Here is a 14,132-nt window from a genome sequence, read left to right on the forward strand (position 1 = left end):
CCCCCTCAAGTTGGAGAGTGGATATCTTGCACGCCCAACTTGCGTACCATAGGTATAAATATTTCTTTTCCCAAAGGTTTAGTTAACAAATCTGCCAATTGATTGCTGAGCCAATATGCTTGGTAATTATTGAACCATCTTGAATCTTGTCTCGAATATAGTGACAGTCCATTTCTATGTGCCTTGTGCGTTCATGAAAGACTGGGTTTGTTGCTATATGGAGAGCGGCCTTGTTGTCACAATATAAGGAAGCAGGTCCATGGTGAATAAGGCCTAAGTCTCCTAATAGGCACCGAAGCCATGTTAACTCACAGCAAGCTCCTGTCATTGCGCGGTATTTTGCTTCGGCCGAAGATAATGATACAGTTTTCTGCCGTTTTGATTTCCATAAAATTAGTGAGGACCCAAGGAACAGATAATACCCTGTAGTGGACCGTCTAGTGAGAGGACAACCTCCCCAATCTGAATCACAGTAGGCCCACAATTTCAAATCATTTTTTGAAGAAAAGAATAGACCTTGACCTGGGGCACCCTTTAGATATCGAACAACGCGTAAGGCTGCCTCCATATGATGTCTTCTAGGTTGATGCATGAATCTACTCAAGACATGAACAGAATAAGTGATATCAGGTTTTGAAATTGTCAAATATATCAGGCGGCCCACCAATCTTCTATATCTGGCTGGATCTTTAAGCAATTCATCTTTATCCGACAGTTTTAAGCCTCTTTCCATAGGAGTGTCAACTGGAGCAGCATTTAATAGACCTGCATCTTTGATTATTTCTAATGCATATTTTCTTTGTGACATAAAAATCCCATTCCTAGATGCAGAGATTTCTATTCCTAGAAAATATTTCAACTCGCCAAGGTCTTTAAGATTGAAATTTTTATGCAAATGCTTCTTGATGGCAGCAATACTGTTTGGATCATTTTCAGTGATCAAAATGTTGTCAACATAAATTAGGAGAATGGTAAAAGACTTGCCTTTCTTTTTGGTGAAGAGGGAGTAGTCGGCTCGTGATTGTATAAAGCCAGTAGAAGTGATGACAGAAGAAAACTTTGAAAATCATTGGCGGGAGGCTTGCTTCAATCCATAGAGCGATTTGTGTAGACGACAGACGAGATGTTCCTCCCCCTGTCTCCGAAGCCCTGGTGGTGGAGACATATAATTTTCTTCAGTCAGGTCACCGTGGAGGAATGCATTGTGGACATCAAGCTGATGAAGTGGCCAGCCCCTGGCAGCAGCTAAGGCAAGAAGACAACGAACAAAAATAATTTTTGCTGTGGGAGAGAAAGTCTCGTGGTAGTCGATGCCCTCCATTTGGGTGAATCCTTGAGCAACCAAGCGCGCCTTATGTCGCTCTATTGTGCCGTCAGAGCGACGTTTGATCTTGTAAACCCATCGACATCCTATAGGTTTCTTGCCAGCCGGAAGAGATGTCAGACTCCATGTGCCGTTGGCAGCAAGAGCATCTAACTCAAGCTTCATTGCATCACGCCATTGAGGGTTGGTGATAGCTTCATTGTAAGAGGTCGGCTCTCGCTCTTGACTGATAGAAGCAATAAACGATTTGTGTGCAGGTGTATAGCGATGATAAGAAAGGTAATTGGTCAGTGGGTACCTTGTCCCTTTGCGCAAATCTGGAGAGAAGGAGGTGACTGGATCAGAGGGAGGATGCGTGACGGCAGAGCAGAGGTAATCGTTGAACCTCACAGGTGGATTAGATTGTCGAGTGGAGCGGTGGAGAGGAATATTGGTTGGTGGTGGTGGATCGGATGTTCCGGTAGAGGGAATGGTGGTAGTATGGCAAGGTGGTAGTGGCGGGGAGGAAGTAGAGGGGAGAAGGTTCATGGGTGAACAAATTTCAGGTGGTTGTATGTGTGATGGTGGTGGTAGAGTTGCGGTGGAGGGTGGTGAGGTGGGTGGGTTAGGTTCAAATGATAGTAATGTGGTTGAGTTGGGTTCAAAAGAATGGTCATATGAGCTTATGGGACTTGTATCATCTCCCTTTGATGGGCCTGTTGTTTGGATCAAAGGAAAGGGTAGAGAATAGGTATTATTTGGAGAATAAGGAAAAATATCTTCTTTAAAATGGACATCTCTACTTGTGAAATTTTTGTGTGTTAATAAATCAAAAAGTTTGTAACCTTTTTGACCTATCAGGTATCCAATGAAAATGGAAGGTGTAGCTCGGCAGTCAAATTTATGAGAGGTATGAATGTTTGTGGCATAAGCCAAGCAACCAAAAACTCGTAAATGGGAAAAAGTAGGAGGTTTTGAGTAAATAAGCTCAAATGGTGTCTTGTCGGCTAAAATTGGGGAAGGTAGCCGATTAATGATATGAACAACAGTAAGAGCACATTCTCTCCAAAATTGGGAAGGAAGATTAGCTTAAAATTTTAATGCTCTTGCTACTTGAAGAATGTGACGGTGTTTGCGTTCCACAACCCCATTTTGTTGAGGTGTGTATACGCAAGAATGTTGAAAAATAACACCATTATCTTGAAAAAAAGAACGAAGAGAGATAAATTCGCCACCATTATCACTTCGAACAGTTTTGATGCGAGTTTCAAATTGAGTAGAAACATAACTGAAAAAACGTTTTAAAAGCAGTTGTGTTTCATCTTTATGTCGCATCAAAAATATCCAAGTAAAACGTGAAAAATCGTCGACAATGGTGAGAAAATAATGAGAACCAGAAAAGGAAGGATGTCGATAGCGACCCCAAATATCACAATGAATAACATCAAATGGTTTAATAGAGAAAGAATTACTGACATTAAAAGGTAAACGACTTTGTTTGGCAAGTGGACAAATAAAGCAAGATTTATTGGAATTAGCAAAAAAAATTTAAGAAATTTTGGGCAATAAAATTCAAACGGGAAGATGATACATGCCCTAAGTGGTTGTGCCAAAGGTCGGTAGGTGAGGTGGGGAGATTGCATGTTGGTTGGTTTGAGTATGTGGCTTGTTTAGTGGTAAACTTTCCTGCTCCTAATGCCACTAGATAATAGAGTTCGTCACACATTTCACCCAAACCAATCATCTTCCTCGTATCCAGATCCTACAAAATGCACCAATAAGGGAAAAATGTCACTGAACAATTTAAACCTTTTATCAATCGCCCTACTGACAACAAATCAACTTTGAATGTAGGAACAGATAACACACCATGCAATTTATAGACAGAATTCAAAGGCATAGATCCTTTAGCAATAGTTTTGGCCTTCTCTCCACTAGGTAATAATACGGGTGATAACGAGCAACCTGTCTTTATGCAGTATTTTTGATGATGAGGTGATATGATTTGTTGCATCACTATCGATAATCCAATTTCGACGAGCTAATTGAGACAAACTTGGTTTTGTGACCGCATTTGCCTTAGGATTAAGGGTACCTTCTGCTTGATTATTGAGAAGTTCCATAATCTGTTTTAATTGGGCCTCTGTGAATGTGGTGTTGGGTCCACCTTCTTCATAACTCGCCAGGTTGACTGCAGAGTAATTGGGCCGAGCAGAGCCTGAGCCCGGATTGGACTTGGCCTTTGGATGGCTAGGGGGGTAGCCATGTAATTTGTAACACTTTTGGACCCAATGTCCATCAGCATCACAATAGGTGCAGTGGGGTCGCACCTTTCCAGAACCGGGTCCATTACGTCTGTGATTAGAATCAGGACGATCGCTCCTCTCGTTCTTCCCCGGTGATGGTGGATAAAGCTTGTGGACAACCATGGCAGCAACCGAGGTCGGCTCGGTGGAGGCGGAAGCAACTCCTAGATGGCGTTGTTTCTCCTCTTGAGCAATGAAGGAGTATGCTTCGCGAACCGAGGGGGAAGGTTTCATCAAGAGGATTTGACCGCGGATTGCACTATAAGATTCATTCAAACCCATTAGAAATTACACAGTACCTTGGTATTAACCTTTGCTACTTCACAAATAGCCCTCGCTGGTGATCCCGATATCACATCTGATTTCATCCTCCCAGCCAACTCCTCAGCTGTTGATGGCAACTTCTTCACCTACACGGCTACACCGGCATGCGGAGTTTGGTCAATTCAGGCACACCAACTACCTTCACAGTCTTGGAAGCTACCAGGAAAGAATTCCCAGCTCTCATTGGTCAGAGTGTCTCTTATGCGATTCTCACTTATCCAATCCTCGCTCTGCTGAGCTTCTATTCCTCCTCCATGGAATTCTGGAAGTGGGGTATGTCGACACTGCAAATAAGCTCTACAGTAAGACACTACAACCTGGAGACATGTTCATATTCCCCAAGGGACTTGTTCACCACCAGTTCTGCAGCAGCCAGAGCCCGGCACTCGCCATTTCCGCCGTTGGAAGGGCTAATGCTGGGACTGTATCCCTACCCGGAACTGTATTTACAACTGGGATCGATGATGGTATCCTCGCGAAATCTTTTAAGAGAAATATTAATATTTTTATAATATAATTTTAAAATAAATAATTTTGTGAGTAGATATTTAATTTAGACTTCTTTTTTTATGATTATAACTACTTATTAGCTATTTAACTACCATAACTATTTTTTAGTTATATAACTACTATAATTACTTTTTAGTTATATAATTAATTTTTAGTTATATAACTACTAGCACCTTTTAGTTAGTGTTCTTTCATTATCTATAAATAGAATATGGTGCTCTTATTTTGGATAATTCTAAATACCTTAATGCTTGCTGTTATAATTAATTTTTGTTCAGATCAAAGTTCAATTTTGCGAGTTGCATCTTGATTCGTGACAATTTTGTATTCCAAAAATATATTGTCTTCGTAATTTTCAATCGCAACAAGTGGACGACAAATTTGTTTAAGAGATAGATTTACCTTTGTCTAACCGTTGCAAAAACCTAGCCATTTAATTTCATTCATTTCCACTTTTTAATATTCTTCAACACAATTCAGAAAATAAAGGTCTGGCATCAAAAAATTGATACGAAAGTTCTTTTGGCTTAGATGCATCTGGATTATATTTGTGGAGAGCATTTATTTCCATGTTTATTGATATTATTTTGTCCTTAATAAACAATCATTCTACCTTTGAATTCATTTTCAATAACAGAAACAATTGAATCTGATTGAAGCATTGTTGTTCAGTTTTCCTCCCTTTCCTTGACATCGGAACCTCTCCAAGTGAGTATAGGGAATAAAGAGAACGCTTGAGCAGGCTAGTGGAATTTTTTACTTTTTCCAGAGTGAAAGTGGTGATCAATACAATTTGCGTGCCGACCATTTGATGGTACCAAATGAAAATTCACAGGTGGCTGGTATCATTATAAATATCCTTTTTTGTTGAAGAATACTTGCTTTAATCTATCCTCTGTATCAAATGAGATCTTTTCTCTAAGCATTGTATGCGTGAGAAATTCCTATAGCATTTGCCAATTTTTTTTCAATAACTGAACGGCAGAACAGTTCACCTGTCACTGAGCATCTACCTGCTGCATTCAGACCCTAAACCAGCATGATGATTAAGTTACTATTCTCAGGATTCATGTAGATTAACTGGTAAAGTAAAGTAATCTCAACATACAAGATAAATTTGATGAAAAATGTACATTCTCTCAGCTGAATCCCATAATGGAGCCGGCCCAAGTATTCATTCTCAGTTCAATGAAAAGGGAAAGGAAGCTGATCATTTGCTCTTAAAAACTCTTTTTCATAGGCCTGCTATTAATTATGTTTCAATCTTTTATAATTTAAAAGCTACAGACAAAATTTTCAGATACTTGATTACACGATTGATTTAGTCCCTGGAAGTAAACGTATTGTAAACTTGAGCTGTAAATACTTGGCACCTGCAAGGTAATTGACCTCGTTTATTATCACTTTTTGCATGCGTGAATATTTTGAGTACCCAAGAAGGCAAGAAATGTTCTAAACTGAATTAGTAATGCAAGCGAATTAGTTCAATGAGTCCATAACTGTGAATCCATTTGTTCCAATACCTACAAATAACAGCAAGAGATCTTCTCCAATGATCAAACTACTACAAGACAAGAGACTAACCACATGCATACGACCACAAGCTGTATCACTAAACTCTTTGATCCAGTCAATCACTACTTCCCATGTAATTCTTCAAACAATGCAGCAACTGCAAATCCATAGTCCAGAAGCCATCTTCGTTTACTCCGACTCCCACAGCCGGCGCTCAAATTCTCACAGCTCTTTATAAATTCATCGTCTCTCTTCCAAACATGAAGCACCTCCATATATCTCAATCTCTCCTGCTTATCACCACATCCACATCAAAATTTTGACAGAATATGTCGACCAACATTCTAAACTATTCCATCCTTCTCCTAGTCCTCTTCTTCGCAGCCCCTCTCGCCGTCGTCCAGTCCAGCGACCCCGATATCCTCTCCGACTTCATCCTACCGCAGGGCCTCGGTGCGGTCAACGTCAACGGTAGCTTCTTCACGTACACTGGCATGCGCACGGTCGTTGACTCAGGCGAGCCACAAACCTTTACAGTGGTTAAAGCCACCATGACCGAATTCCCGGCACTCAACGGGCAGAGCGTCTCCTACGCCGTCCTCCAGTTTCCTCAAGATTCTATCAACCCACCGCACACCCATCCTCGCTCCGCAGAGCTGCTGTTTCTTGTCGGCGGCATGCTCGACGTCGGCTTTGTCGACACCGAGAACAAGCTATACACTGCGAGACTGCAGCCTGGGGACATCTTTGTGTTTCCAAAAGGTTTAGTGCACTTCCAGCACAACAGGGGGCAAGGATCTGCGGTCGCAATCTCCGCATTCGGTAGCGCAAGCGCCGGAACGGTGTCGGTCCCCGGGAGTGTGTTCACCGCCGGCATTGACGAAGGCGTCCTTGCGAAGTCGTTTAAGACTGATGTCGCCACTATTCAGAAGATAAAGGCAGGTCTTGCACCCAAGGCATAAGGCCGGGGTTTCCCATTACTTGGCATCTATTGTTTTCTAGAATAAGTTTGCATGTTCTTAATTGATCTGCACTCTAATGACCACTTGTGTTTGATTCTTGTTGTTTGCTGATCGTGTTATTAAAAAAAAAATCTATTGATAGATTGTTAATTGTGTCACTTCTCTTTATGGCCCAAACTGTTCCTTATTTATTGCTCCGAGATTGGATTTATTAAGCAGATATTTGCGAGAAATAGATCTAAAACAAGAGCCCAACTGTTGAGCATGTTTAAAGCTTGTGTTGCTGCTCAGTGCTCTCAGATACCACTTCATATCTCTTAGCAAGCACATGGAACCCAAATGAGTAACAAAAGAAAGCTTTTAAACATCACGATTCAACGGGAAAATTTTTATATTCAATAAGATGAGATTATGAGTTGATTGAATTGACTCGCATTAAGAATGTTCTTAGAATTGAATAAAATGGAAGAACAATCACGAAAATTAAAGAAAACTGCATCATATTATAGTAAATCTTGTTCCTTGGAATGTAGTGCAAAGACATCAATATTTGACATCTGCTACTCCAATCCATCATGAAAGACAATGCAGGCAAGAGGCAACCCCCCAGACTGATAATAAGAAGTAAAATGTTCAACTTAGCAAAAGAAAGCAAAATTTCCAGATGAATCGCGTTGGTGGACTCTCCTCTTGGGCATCAAAGGAGCTTTTGGTTGTAGCAGCACCTTTTACTTGATCTTTTTCTTAGGCCTCAACTGCAAAAGAAAGTATGTTAGTAATGATATTATTAGATTAACCAACACACAGATAATAAGTGGTTGTGGATGCCAGAACAATAAATTAAAGCCTCGTGATCATCTAGTAAGTGTTCTTCCAAACTTTGAATTGCAAAAAGGCTCCTGGCTCCCAATTCATGATAAATAATTACTCAAGGTACATCCAAAGATCAAAATGGGAGAAATGTAAATATTCTCACAGATCAGAAATTTATTCGAGGACTTTGCATGAAAACAAACCTACGCAATATTAAAGATAGCTACTGGAACAAGATTCACCTGGTTGCTGTGACCACATTTCTTCTTACGGCAATTGACAGCTCTTGGATGCAAGCGAGCATAGCACCTACATAAATCAGATGACAGAATTATGAAAAAAAATGCCAGCAAATTTTCTCTTTCAAGAAGATAAACAAATTTAAGTGCAAGTACTTAAAACAAAGTTCAGAATAGAGGAGAGAAGATTCGAGCTTAGGTTTAGGTGTATCTCCTAGTATCATATATCAAAATTTCAAGCATTCATATAAGAATAGTATGTCCTAGTGGCAGGTCAGAAATTGATATGCCTCAAATGTTTAGCTCATAAGAAGTATTCTTCGCACATCTAATTGATTCATCACTCCTGCCATATAATGATTATCAACAAATTTAGGTGCAAGTGCTTTAACTAAGTCCAGAATTAGGATTTAGCTGTATCTCCTAGTATCATATGTCAAATTTTCAAGCATTCACATAATAATAATATGCCCTACAGGCAGGTCAGAAATTGATATGCCTCAAATATTTAGCTCATAGGAAAAGTATTCTTTGCACATCTACTTGATTCATCACTGCAGCCGTATAATGACTATAAACAAATTTAGGTGCAAGTGCTTTTGATAAGTCCAGTATTGAGAAGAGAAGATTCAATCTTAGAGCTAAGCTGTATCTCTCTCCTAATATCATGTCAAATTTTCAACCATTCATATAATAATGTCCAAATGGCAGGTCAGAAATTGATATGCCTCAAATAATTAGCTCATAAGAAAACTGTTCTTCGCACATCTAATTGATTCATCACTCCTGCCACTGCCATATAATGACTATAAGCAAATTTAGGCGCAAGTGCTTTAATTTAAGTCCATAATTGAGAAGAGAAGATTCAAACATAGGGTTTAGGTGTATCTCCTAGTATCATATGTCAAATTTTCAAGCATTCATATAATAATGTCCAAATGGCAGGTCAGAAATTGATATGCCTCAAATATTTAGCTCATAAGAAAACTATTCTTCGCACATCTAATTGATTCATCACTCCTGCCACTGCCACGTAATGACTAAAAAATTTAGGTGCAAGTGCTTTAATTAAGCCCAGAATCGAGAACAAGAGAATATTCAAGCTTAGGGTTTAGGTGTATCTCTTAGTTTAATATGTCAAAATTCAAGGATTCATATGATAATGTCTAAATGGCAGGTCAGAAATTGATATGCCTCAAATATTTAGCTCATAAGAAGACTATTCTTCGCACATCTAATTGATTCATCACTCCTGCCACTGCCATATAATGACTATAAACATTTATGAAAACCTGTGAACAAATCAAACAATATAAAACAATAGGGATATAGGTTACTTTCTGTTTCAAGTTTTCAGCCAAATATGTCACTTTATTTTTCACCAGGAGAAAATTGATATCAATATAGGCATAAAATTAACACAATTTGCTGTAAAGCACACAAATAACTGCAAACCTATCCTATACTAGTCAAATGAAATGTAAAGAAGGAAACTTTCATAAAGATATAGACTATGAAACAGAGTTGACATACTTCCGGCAGATCATCTTATCCTGGTTGTACTTCCTGGCGAGAGCCATTAGCGAGGGTTCGATTATTCCACCTCTCAGCCTCAGCACCAGATGCAGCGTTGACTCTATACCATCACCACAACAAGAAGAGTAAGAAGTAGAACAATCCCTATAACCTCAAGATAACAAAGCCTAAGTGACAAAAAAAATAGCAAACCACTATGATCCTGGAACCACTCCACTGAGTTACAAAGAAAAAAAGGGACCTTTCTGGATATTGTAGTCAGCGAGCGTTCGTCCATCCTCGAGCTGCTTCCCCGCAAAGATCAGGCGCTGCTGGTCCGGTGGAATCCCTAAGATTACGATTTGACGATGTGAGAAAGGAATCAACAAACTGAATCACATACGCCATGAAACAGAGAAAGGAAAAGAGGAAAGAAAGGGAGGAAGAGATTGAGACCTTCTTTGTCTTGGATCTTGGCCTTGACATTGTCTATGGTATCGCTGCTCTCGACCTCGAGGGTGATGGTCTTCCCCGTTAGAGTTTTCACGAAGATCTGCATCCTTCTCGACCTCGAGGCCTCCCCTGCGCTCTCGTCTCCTTATCCTGGGAGAAACCCTAGCTATCGAAGACGACTACTATTTATAAGCGCCGCCGTGCCACACTAGGGTTTACCTTTCTTACCAAAAATGACGTAATTGCCCCTATCTGAATAGCTTATATCATCGGGCGGGGCGGGCCGGGCCGAGCTTTTCGAGCCGGTCGAGCTTAAATATTTGTTCACGTCTCAACCCATTAATCACTGGGCCGAGCCGGATTCGAGCTGAGCTAAAATATTCTAGTCCTTTACCACCCATTAGCCTATTAGATACTGGACTTGGGTTAGATATAATAGGTCTAACATAATAAGTTAAATATAAAAAATATTATATCTTATTGGGCCGAGTTTAATGGGTTTATACAAAGACATTTTAATTATCTTTAATAGAAATATATTTATATATTAATATATAGTTTACTAAATATTTAATAGGAGTAAAAAAAATTATATGAATATGCATACACTATGGGTTGAGCCATAGATGAGAATAGTGAATCGTGTTTTTAGGCCAGGCCAGACGGGCAAAAGCTTAGTCCAAGCCGCCCACTACTCTCTTGGGCTCGAGTCGGGTCTAAATTGAGCTTGGGCCGAGTTTAACCCGATTTGAACGGATTTGGACCAGGTTTGAACGGATTAAGCCTAATAATCATGTCTAACTCAACTAAGTCGACATTGCATACTGAATGAAAATGCGAAATTTATGTGTATCCCCAATATCTATGGTTGGATTCAGATTTTACCTTCTAACACACTCCTAGATTTTGGATTCAGATTTCATCTTTTAACACACTCTAAGCTAATAAGATTTAAAATTGACACCGTGTTAGATAATCAGCTGATCCAAAAGTTTAAACCATAGAGAACAGAGTAGATGTGATGTTTAAGATTGCCAAAAGGAAAATGTTGTCTTCCAAAAACCTATTCATTGAGAAGTACACCAACATCTCATACTAAACAAAGCATTAATAATGCTTGTGGAAAAGGATAGGCATATCCATTGGACTCAACCATGCAATATCACAGTATTCAGCTTGTGCAATGCTCGTGAAGAAGGAATCTTCCCATTCCCCTTTGCTATTCACGCTTTTAATTTTCAACAAAAGAGGAAATCTAACTAAGCAAATGCATATATAGAAATTTTACAAATAATAGAGCCATACTCCAGTATCATCTGAATGACAAACAATGAAGGACAATATAATCATTTAATGCTGGTCTGTTCCGCAACAGCTTCAGCTCTTTGAGAAGAAATTAGGCACCATTATCCCAAGAAGTCCCTTGGGGTTGTCCACGTGGACCCAGTGACCAGACCTTGGAAGAACATGAAGTGAAACTTTCCCCTCTTCAGATATTTCTCCCTTCCTGGAGAGAGCCTCAAGTTTCTGAAGAACAGGTGGATGCCATCTGTCACTATTCTCTGCTTGTACAATTGCAACCTCCAACCCTTTTGGGGGTTGCTCCAGCACGGACCAGTAGCTCCTATCCCTGTGTTCATAATTCGAACAAAGTGCACATATGTTAGGAGAGAGAAAATCACGAAGGGGAGAAAGTTGGAAGGGTAATCTTATAAAGCTGTAATCCTACCTATATGAGTTGAACATCTCGATAGCGGCATTTAAGTCGAAAGCCCATGTAACGTGTTCACCAGCCTTCTTTAAGTTGCTGCCAATCCATTCTGAAAGCGGCTTGGAAAACCCGAGACTGAGCATGTGGTCCACAACCCATCTGATTTTGGACATACTGATAATGAGTATAGAGCTAGAATTCCTTTCCAAGTCTGAAGTGTTTAACCAAGTGCACTTTTTAAGCAGTTACTCCTATATTTAATCATTTGTGGAGGGCATTATTCTCCTTATACACAAAACCAAGTGGAGTATTATCATTCTTGTACCTTGAACTACATAAGTAGAAAATTGTACTTGGTAGGGTACATATACAGGACATCAGAAATGGGCACAACTGGGTAATCCTGGGGTTTCTTATTTGAGTATTGACAATTAAATGATACATTTGTATAGAATCATGTCAACAATAAGAGGATATGAATAATAGAAAACAAAAGTATATCAGCTGGTGGTATCACTGCTTAATTGAAATCTTTCCATATCTGAGACATGTAGATTCTTGTTGTATAACAACATGGTAGATCACAAAAGTATATCAGCTGGTGGTATCACTGCTTAATTGAAATCTTTCCATATCTGAGACATGTCGATTCTTGTTGTATAACATGGTAGATCTTAAGCTTAAAGGCATAATTTTCATCATCAGAGATACTTGAATTTCCCAGATTCAAACATACAATAGGCACTGGAAAGTACTGATTCATAAAAATCTTGTTGAATTTTGCTAAATAGTAATCATAGAAGTTCAAAAGAAAAAAATCTTGTTTGATAATTTCACTGTACTCCAAATGGGTGCTCAAAGTTTCTGGACCTATTCCCTGTGAGAATTTATTTCCTCATCTGTTATTCCTGATCAAATTTACTTGATCCATTATGTATCGGATTCTAATTTTATCCCACCTCATCATCTTGTTTATTTTTGCATTCTAGCACATGTAGGTGAAGTCAGATTGTAATATATACGATTCCGGGTTATGAGGCCTCAGTGATTCCCCAAATTGAAAAAGAAAGAGAGTACAGGAGAGAAGAGAGTACTTGCGTGATGGAAGTGGTGAAGGAAGACCCTTTAGAGTGTGCAAAACTTTTTCCACTTCGCCATCACTGTCATCTGAATTTACTTCCCCAGGGACGGAGTCCAACACCCAAAGCTGCTCTGCGTCAAAGAGAGATTAGAACTTATCAGATAAGAATAAGATGAAAGATATGCCAGAACAACAGCATTAGCTATTTCATATGTGGAGTTGTAGCCAATGGATTCTTGACAAATATGAGAAACCAACACAGAAAAATCAACTTCTCTATTTGGATATGTTACGATGTAAGAAAAATCATCAAACTCAATGCAGATTCCCTAGATCCCCAAATAGTGAGGAAGAAATGTCTCGTTGTTGTCAATTTATAACTCAATGGAGATAGCCAAAATAAAGCTATAAAAGTAGTCACATAATCTATCACTTCAATAGTTGGCATTGGACAAGTTGAATTAATCTCGTCTCGAACAGTTAGGAACAAAGGTAACATAAAAGCTTGAAATATCTCAATCATAGCACTTTGATCACTGAACCTTTAACCTAATGATATGTCGATGTACATACATTTGGATAGCAAGAAACTAACACCAAACCAACTGTAAATTAAACGGGTATAATAAGTTTTTTAATACCAACAATTAAGCTTCATGGAGGACGATATGGACTACCTGTTTAGGCAACACGGCCGATTCCCCATAGTCTCCACGAGCGCAACTCGCTGCAAAATCTAACGCAACCTTTCCACCCATGGAATGACCGATCACAACATCCGGCCACGCCCAACATTTGGACTTCACCAGGTTAGCCAAATCCTTCGCTGCATTCACCATGTCATGGATAGGCCCAAGCCCTTTAATCCCAGCTGACCTCCCATGATTCCTCAAATCCACAAGAACCATCCTCCATTCTGATCATAAAACCCACAAAGTTACGACCTTTAGAAGAAAGTAACGAAAAGAACGAGATGGATTTCGCTAGTACCATCAGAGGGAGAACGTTTCTGGAGCTCCGAAGCGAGGCTGCGAGAAAAGGTTCGCCAATTCCGGCCGGATCCGAGAAGGCCGTGGAGGACAAAGGCAGTGGAATTGAAGGGCTTATCCGAGGATAAGTTCTCCTCGTAGGCTAGGGTTTCCAACGACTGCGATCGCTGGTGGAGAGGAGACGATGGAGATCTCGAGAGGAGATGCCATGGCGATGAGAGTGAGGAGAATAGAAGAGGAGATCGGAGAGACGAGGGTTTCAGTGTTCTCCCCATGTTACCTTATGACGCGAATATCAACACAGTGTGTGGATTTCATTCAGAGGAACACAAAACAATATAAACCGATGCTGATGGAGAATAGCGATCTCTGCCGACTACAGCTGATATTACATAGAAGTCGGCAGCGAGA

General features: G+C 39.8%; 4 protein-coding genes, 5 non-coding genes and 1 pseudogene across 9 annotated transcripts; 2 read left to right on the forward strand and 8 right to left on the reverse strand.

Annotated features, from left to right (window-relative positions):
* Positions 1 to 2,752: 2,752 nt before the first annotated feature.
* LOC140791772 (uncharacterized) lies at positions 2,753 to 4,113 on the reverse strand. The gene is made up of 2 exons (XM_073142419.1): positions 3,399 to 4,113; positions 2,753 to 3,065 (listed from the first exon to the last, which is right to left on the reverse strand). Exons 1-2 carry the CDS (start codon positions 3,889 to 3,891, stop codon positions 3,031 to 3,033), a joined length of 528 nt encoding a protein of 175 aa, XP_072998520.1. The 5' UTR covers positions 3,892 to 4,113; the 3' UTR covers positions 2,753 to 3,030.
* On the forward strand, positions 3,898 to 4,450 carry LOC140792150 (germin-like protein 9-3; annotated as a pseudogene).
* A 1,594-nt stretch (positions 4,451 to 6,044) lies between these two features.
* LOC140792721 (germin-like protein 9-3) lies at positions 6,045 to 6,920 on the forward strand. The gene has a single exon (XM_073143882.1). The coding sequence runs from the start codon at positions 6,288 to 6,290 to the stop codon at positions 6,918 to 6,920; it is 633 nt and encodes a 210-aa protein (XP_072999983.1). The 5' UTR covers positions 6,045 to 6,287.
* A 483-nt stretch (positions 6,921 to 7,403) lies between these two features.
* LOC140792290 (ubiquitin-ribosomal protein eL40 fusion protein) lies at positions 7,404 to 10,170 on the reverse strand. Its single transcript, XM_073143183.1, has 5 exons — positions 9,944 to 10,170; positions 9,750 to 9,836; positions 9,506 to 9,608; positions 7,976 to 8,042; positions 7,404 to 7,675 (listed from the first exon to the last, which is right to left on the reverse strand). The coding sequence occupies exons 1-5, from the start codon at positions 10,044 to 10,046 to the stop codon at positions 7,649 to 7,651; spliced, it is 387 nt and encodes a 128-aa protein (XP_072999284.1). The 5' UTR covers positions 10,047 to 10,170; the 3' UTR covers positions 7,404 to 7,648.
* On the reverse strand, positions 8,237 to 8,326 carry LOC140793133 (small nucleolar RNA Z266). Its single transcript, XR_012109898.1, has one exon. It is a non-coding gene; the product is annotated as a small nucleolar RNA Z266 (small nucleolar RNA).
* On the reverse strand, positions 8,446 to 8,537 carry LOC140793134 (small nucleolar RNA Z266). The gene has a single exon (XR_012109899.1). It is a non-coding gene; the product is annotated as a small nucleolar RNA Z266 (small nucleolar RNA).
* Positions 8,675 to 8,767, reverse strand: LOC140793132 (small nucleolar RNA Z266). The gene has a single exon (XR_012109897.1). It is a non-coding gene; the product is annotated as a small nucleolar RNA Z266 (small nucleolar RNA).
* Positions 8,909 to 9,001, reverse strand: LOC140793128 (small nucleolar RNA Z266). Its single transcript, XR_012109894.1, has one exon. It is a non-coding gene; the product is annotated as a small nucleolar RNA Z266 (small nucleolar RNA).
* LOC140793131 (small nucleolar RNA Z266) lies at positions 9,141 to 9,233 on the reverse strand. Its single transcript, XR_012109896.1, has one exon. It is a non-coding gene; the product is annotated as a small nucleolar RNA Z266 (small nucleolar RNA).
* A 762-nt stretch (positions 10,171 to 10,932) lies between the features above and the next one.
* On the reverse strand, positions 10,933 to 14,129 carry LOC140792494 (uncharacterized). Its single transcript, XM_073143537.1, has 5 exons — positions 13,723 to 14,129; positions 13,410 to 13,648; positions 12,746 to 12,858; positions 11,670 to 11,810; positions 10,933 to 11,570 (listed from the first exon to the last, which is right to left on the reverse strand). The coding sequence occupies exons 1-5, from the start codon at positions 13,994 to 13,996 to the stop codon at positions 11,318 to 11,320; spliced, it is 1,020 nt and encodes a 339-aa protein (XP_072999638.1). The 5' UTR covers positions 13,997 to 14,129; the 3' UTR covers positions 10,933 to 11,317.
* Positions 14,130 to 14,132: the final 3 nt, after the last annotated feature.

The sequence above is a fragment of the Typha latifolia genome, chromosome 7, assembly GCF_019914945.1.
Source record: "Typha latifolia isolate L0001 chromosome 7, TyphaL0001v2, whole genome shotgun sequence".
NCBI lineage: Eukaryota > Viridiplantae > Streptophyta > Magnoliopsida > Poales > Typhaceae > Typha > Typha latifolia.

Bases quoted from the DNA above. Each gene is read 5' to 3' on its own strand.
- LOC140791772 (XM_073142419.1), bottom strand. From the start codon at position 3,891: ATGGGTTTGAATGAATCTTATAGTGCAATCCGCGGTCAAATCCTCTTG. The intron at 3,066-3,398 runs GTACCCTTAATC...TGCATTTTGTAG, and splicing joins TCTCAATAATCAAGCAGAAG to GATCTGGATACGAGGAAGAT.
- LOC140792721 (XM_073143882.1), top strand. From the start codon at position 6,288: ATGTCGACCAACATTCTAAACTATTCCATCCTTCTCCTAGTCCTCTTC.
- LOC140792290 (XM_073143183.1), bottom strand. From the start codon at position 10,046: ATGCAGATCTTCGTGAAAACTCTAACGGGGAAGACCATCACCCTCGAG. The intron at 9,837-9,943 runs GTCTCAATCTCT...TCGTAATCTTAG, and splicing joins CAAGATCCAAGACAAAGAAG to GGATTCCACCGGACCAGCAG. The intron at 9,609-9,749 runs GTCCCTTTTTTT...GTGATGGTATAG, and splicing joins TGACTACAATATCCAGAAAG to AGTCAACGCTGCATCTGGTG.
- LOC140792494 (XM_073143537.1), bottom strand. From the start codon at position 13,996: ATGGGGAGAACACTGAAACCCTCGTCTCTCCGATCTCCTCTTCTATTC. The intron at 13,649-13,722 runs GTACTAGCGAAA...TTTTATGATCAG, and splicing joins GAAACGTTCTCCCTCTGATG to AATGGAGGATGGTTCTTGTG. The intron at 12,859-13,409 runs GTAGTCCATATC...GACGCAGAGCAG, and splicing joins CGGCCGTGTTGCCTAAACAG to CTTTGGGTGTTGGACTCCGT.